Source organism: Anopheles aquasalis, chromosome Y (assembly GCF_943734665.1).
Source record: "Anopheles aquasalis chromosome Y, idAnoAquaMG_Q_19, whole genome shotgun sequence".
Classification (NCBI taxonomy): Eukaryota; Metazoa; Arthropoda; class Insecta; order Diptera; family Culicidae; genus Anopheles; species Anopheles aquasalis.
Genome location: NC_064879.1, coordinates 2,518,330 through 2,523,329, shown reverse-complemented (window position 1 = coordinate 2,523,329; position 5,000 = coordinate 2,518,330). Strand labels below are relative to the sequence as shown.

The 5,000-nt window shown below is 48.0% G+C and overlaps 2 protein-coding genes across 11 annotated transcripts in view; one reads left to right on the top strand and one right to left on the bottom strand.

Moving 5' to 3' along the window:
- LOC126579771 (cytochrome P450 4d8-like) overlaps positions 1-5,000 on the bottom strand; it is a 431,039-nt gene that overhangs the window by 94,247 nt on the left and 331,792 nt on the right. The window lies entirely within an intron of this gene.
- Positions 1-5,000, top strand: part of LOC126579755 (disintegrin and metalloproteinase domain-containing protein 23) — a 192,616-nt gene that overhangs the window by 163,427 nt on the left and 24,189 nt on the right. The window contains exon 16 of one of the 10 annotated variants that reach the window (XM_050243316.1): positions 936-1,038. The exons of the other annotated variants lie outside the window; for them this stretch is intronic. Coding sequence (XP_050099273.1) covers positions 936-1,038 — 103 coding nt within the window. The remainder of the gene's footprint in view (positions 1-935; positions 1,039-5,000) is intronic. 10 annotated transcript variants of the gene reach the window in all.

Here is a 5,000-nt window from a genome sequence, read left to right as displayed (position 1 = left end):
AAAGAACAAAAAAGAACTTACCATCCAAATACTACCCCATAACACTATTCACAGAACCACAGCGCCGTTACGCCACAGGAGTAGCTTACCGAGAATGTCGAGTGTTGTCGCCATGAGCAGTAATTGCGGGGACCGAGACCGATGTTCTCTTTCTCTCTCTCCTCCTTTTTCCTCCCTGTACCTCCTCTTTCAACTCGATCAACACTCTCTGTCAGTATCTGCCCCCAGCTTGAGGTAACAGGGGGTGTTTTCCGTTTTGTTCTCTGTTGCTCTCTCTCTCTCTCTCTCTCTCTCTCTCTCTCTCTCTCCCCTCAACATTCCGTCGGCGCGTTCGTATGCGTGTAAGTGAGAATGTTTACTTAAGTGTTGATTTGCCTGCCCTTCCTACCCTTGGTCTTGAGCAAATTGTGCAAAACCAATCGGAATCAGATCCGCTTTATGACAATGGTAATCGTAACACGTTCCCCCGCAACACTCCACTCCCGCCAAGCCAGCGCAGCGTCTCCAACTACAGACTCGCATCGTGTCTGATCCGCGGAATCTGTTCGACGACAGCCAGCAGCGAGCAGCAGCAATCAAAGCAATCATTCAGTGCCTTCAGTGTTCCACTACACTTTTTTTTTTCAATGAACCGCCAATGAAAAATTATCTACTTTATCATCTTCTTCTTCTTCCTTCTTTTTCTTTCTCTCTCTCTCTCTCTCTCTCTCTCTCTTTCATCAACATTCACTCACCATGAACTGATAAAATGGCGGCACCGCTCCTTCCTGCTCTCGGTTCACTTGCCAATTGTTGTTTGCCTCTGCCGGTGCCACACCAACTCCCAACGATCACCTTCTCTCGGTGTGTATGTGTGCGTGCGTGTGCGTGTGTGTGTGTGTGGGTGTGTTTGTGGATGCGGATCTTCCTGTTGTTGTCTGCTGCTGTCCGTGTAGCGTACGATCAGGGCAAAGTGAGCACGCTAGCGATGGTAATCATGCTGGTGGTGGTCGTCAAATGTGTCTTCCTGTGTTTCGCCCTCATGGCCGTCTGTTACAGGTACGCAAACACTAATGTCACTCCGTCACACCAGGCCAATACATCTGGTCTCGTCGTCTTGTCGTACGCTCTTCCTCTCTCTCTCTCTATCTATCTCTCTCTCTCTCTATCCATCCAATCAACCAACCAACTCAACCACCACACACTTACACTCCCACATGCACCCTTGTTCTCTCTGTCCATCCCCCCCTTTTGCACAGCCCCAAAACCCCACGATTTCATTCGATTTTCCATCTTTTTTTTTCTTTCCCATTTTTTTGTGTCACCCCTTCCCCTCCCCATCCCCTTTTCCCGTTCCAAAACGCCCCGTTTCAACACGGATCCCCCCCATTTCCTACCACAATCCTTTCCCTGTGTATTACCACCTCCAGAGGTCCCAAACATCCACCGGAACCGACGCACACCGCTGCCGTTCGAGTCCACGTTCCTGCCACACGCAGACAAGGTGCGGTTGTTGCTGCAGCTGGCGCAGGCGCAGCGTCAGGGCAGGGCGCCCAGCGGGCGCACAAGCTGCGCACCCACACGATGTCCGGGTTAAAGGGTTCACACAAGTAGAGAAGGGGGGGAGGGGGGGGTGGGCCCTCCACCCCCGATCAATTCACTCAGGATACGCAGACCATTCTCCCAGGGAACCATGGCAGGGATTAGTGCAACACATATAAACGATTAGAGCTAGTTTTGAAACCTTTTCTCTCAACCCCTCCCCCCCCCCCCGGCGCCAATAGCAATCGGGTCACAAGCGAGTACACGAATAAAACACCCGTTGGGCAATCCTTCCGGATTGGGTGGCCCTTGTAGCGTAACTCCATTTCCAGTGTTCAACAATGCCCGATGTGCTTGGCACCTTGGTAGCAGTAAGTGCGCAATACGATCATCAGCTCAGCCCCTCGTCTTCTCTCTCGCTCTCTCTCTCTCTCTCTGTCTCGATGCGAATAAAAACCGTGACGGGGTCCGCTCCTCTATGTTTGCGTGTTTTCCCGTGCGTGTGTATGTGTATATTTTTGCCTGTAAACGATTCGCTGCAGCGCTGCGTAACCGTATTCGTGGTACATGTGTCTCACTGTGTCTTCCTGTCATTGTCACACTTAACTGTAATTCCATTGTTGTTCAAGTGTTCAAGCTACTCTTCTCAATCTACCTTATGTTTTCTCTCTCTCTCTCTATCTCTCTCTCTCTCTCTCTCTCTCTCTCTTATGTTTTACTTCTCTTTCCATTGCTTCTCATAATTTTCGGTAATTTCCACTACAACTGAGTGTACAGCTTCATCTATTTCGCTCCCATCCACTCTCGCATCATTATCTTTCCTCACAAAAATTGCAAATACTTGTCAAAATTTCCTCGTTTCCTCGTTCTTCTTGTACAACACTACCAACGAATCGCTGCATCAAGCATCTTCCACTTCTCGGTTTACCGCTTTTTGGACCGGCGGCTCCCGCCGTTCTCAACGAACTAGCGTCGTACGCGTACAGTCGCTCCGCAGTCGCTACACATACATAAACATGTATATAGTGTGCGTGTGTGTTTCAGTTTTTGGCGTTGTACGTGCAGTGTATACATGCAGTGGAGAATCGGGCGGGGCATAAATGCATCCCTCTTTCAAATATGTAAAACATGTATGGCCGTACCAGTTCTACTGTATTTTCATATATGACGTATCGTATGTGTATGTTTGTGTGCCGTGTGTGTACCTTCTCTGTTCAACAACAACAACAACAACAACAGCAACAAAAGCGTCCACCTATTCGCGCTAGTTATGAATGCATTGACATCGTTTAAATATGGACTCACACATCCCATACCAAACTCCCGTTTTTGCTTTCTCCGAAGCCTTGACTCTCTCTTGTGTTATCACGTTTTTTACATTCATTGTACGTTACAATACTACTTTTTCTGTTCTCATCAGCCTCATTCTCTCTCTCTCTCTCTCTCTCTCTCCTAACAACCAACCAAACCCATCAGGCCTCCCCGGACACTGCTCCTTTTTCGCTCCGCTCCGTCGTGCGTTCGCCGTTCGCCCGGAAAAGCGGCAGATCTATTTGTTAACCATTTCGCGATACTCGACGAACGCCCGTACAACCTCAAACACTAAATACTAACACACAACCCTCTGAGACCTACATACGCCCGAGCGCATGTACATCGCGACAGCGAATAGGGTGCCGGGCACACTGGCTTGGATTGTTTACTGTGGCCAAGGCTTCCCCGTGCCCAGCATTCCCTGCTAGCGAATAAAACTTGGTGTTATTTTCTTTTTCAAATCAAACAAACAACAAGCAGCAGCAGGTTGCTTCACCATGTGCTGCGTTTGCTGACAACAAGACCACGCACCAGGCGTCTCCATCTACAGCGACCATGCGTCTCCATCATCTTCTCGAGAAGATCTCGAGTGCACTCTACCAGGTGTATAACCGTAAAACTGCTGTTGTGCTTATAGATGGGCTTTCAGGCCAAATTCTTTCATTTCTTTTGGATGGGAATCAAACGACAAAACACATGCGAATTCTTGCTTGTTAGGCAAAAAAGAAAGTCGTTCCTGCTTCTTGTGGTGCCTTTCGATGAAAAGTGGATACATTTTGAGCATCTAGAACGAAAAAAATCGTGAATAGATCCCAGCCAACCACCATCTTCTACCGCAAGACCAAATCACTCTGAACGCAAGGCAATGCTGTGTACTTGGTGCGATCAGATGAGTGTCGTCTGTTATGGGATGTTGTAATCTTGTGAAACTGTTAGGGCACCAGCCAAAAATCAAAATATAACGTTCTTTGCGTGAAACAAGGCCGATTTAGGACCAAAGACATGAGAGGTTGATATTCCAGCACGACAACGCATGGGCGCACCCATCAAAAATGGTCCATAATTAATTGATTTTAATTAATTGGGCTGTTATACCTTCCCCTGCTAATTAACTGGACCTGGACCATTCCAAATGTTACCACTTTTCGACGATCGGTTATACGCTGGCCGACCAGCACTTCGATTTGTGTGAAGATATCAGAAAATGACAGGACGAGAGGTTTGCCTCGCTAAATGAAGAATTCTTTTGGCATGGTATCCACAAATTGGTCAAAAGATAGGAAAGATATGTAGCTAGCAAGAGAAAGTACATAGAATAATTTATCTTTTGGTTGTCTATTTAAAAAAAATGTGTTTTCATCGACCAAAACACAGCAGTTTTAAGGTTATACACCTGGTCATCATCGTGCCTCTTTGTCACCGCAGTTGTGTGGCCTTGATTGAGATTTAGATTGTCAAGGGATTGCTTGCATACAGAACGAGAGGGAGAGAGAGAGAGAGAGAGAGAGAGAGAGAGAGAGAGAGAGAGAAAAGCGTTAGCTAAAAACCGTACAAGAAATTTTCACGTTCGGTGGTTAGACGGTATTTAAAGTGGATAAAGTATCGAGCCACTGGCCACCGAGGCAGTTTTGGGCCCTTGAGTTTCCCTCTATCAGCAGGAAGGAGGGAAGTGGCGCTAAGTAGGCCGGCCATCACCATCGACTACAGGCGACTGCAGTGGTGCCAAACAACAAGAAAAAAAACGTGCCACCGAACAAACCGAGAAGTCGATTTCCAATTAAAACCAGCGACAGCGAGAGAGAGAGAGAGAGAGAGAGAGAGAGAGAGAGAAAGGAAAAGACGTGTAGGAGAAGAAGCGAAAGGGGGCGAAGAACGAGGCGAAGAAAATAATATCGTCCTATCAAATTAACACTCCATTCGAGTGCGAGTCCTTGAATGCCGCCGACAGGCCACAGTCCGGCAAAAAACCATCGGACATGTGAGGTTTTTGTGGGGATGAGGGTGCTGAGGGTTGAAGACCAGGGCGAGCAGGCGGGGGTAACCTTTTGCTGCGATCAAGAAACGGACGTGACTGGACCGTGGACCCATTTCTAGTGAAAAAGGGGTGCCTGTGTATGTGTGGTGCGTGCGTGGCATGCATGCCGCACTAGCATCATCATTCCCGG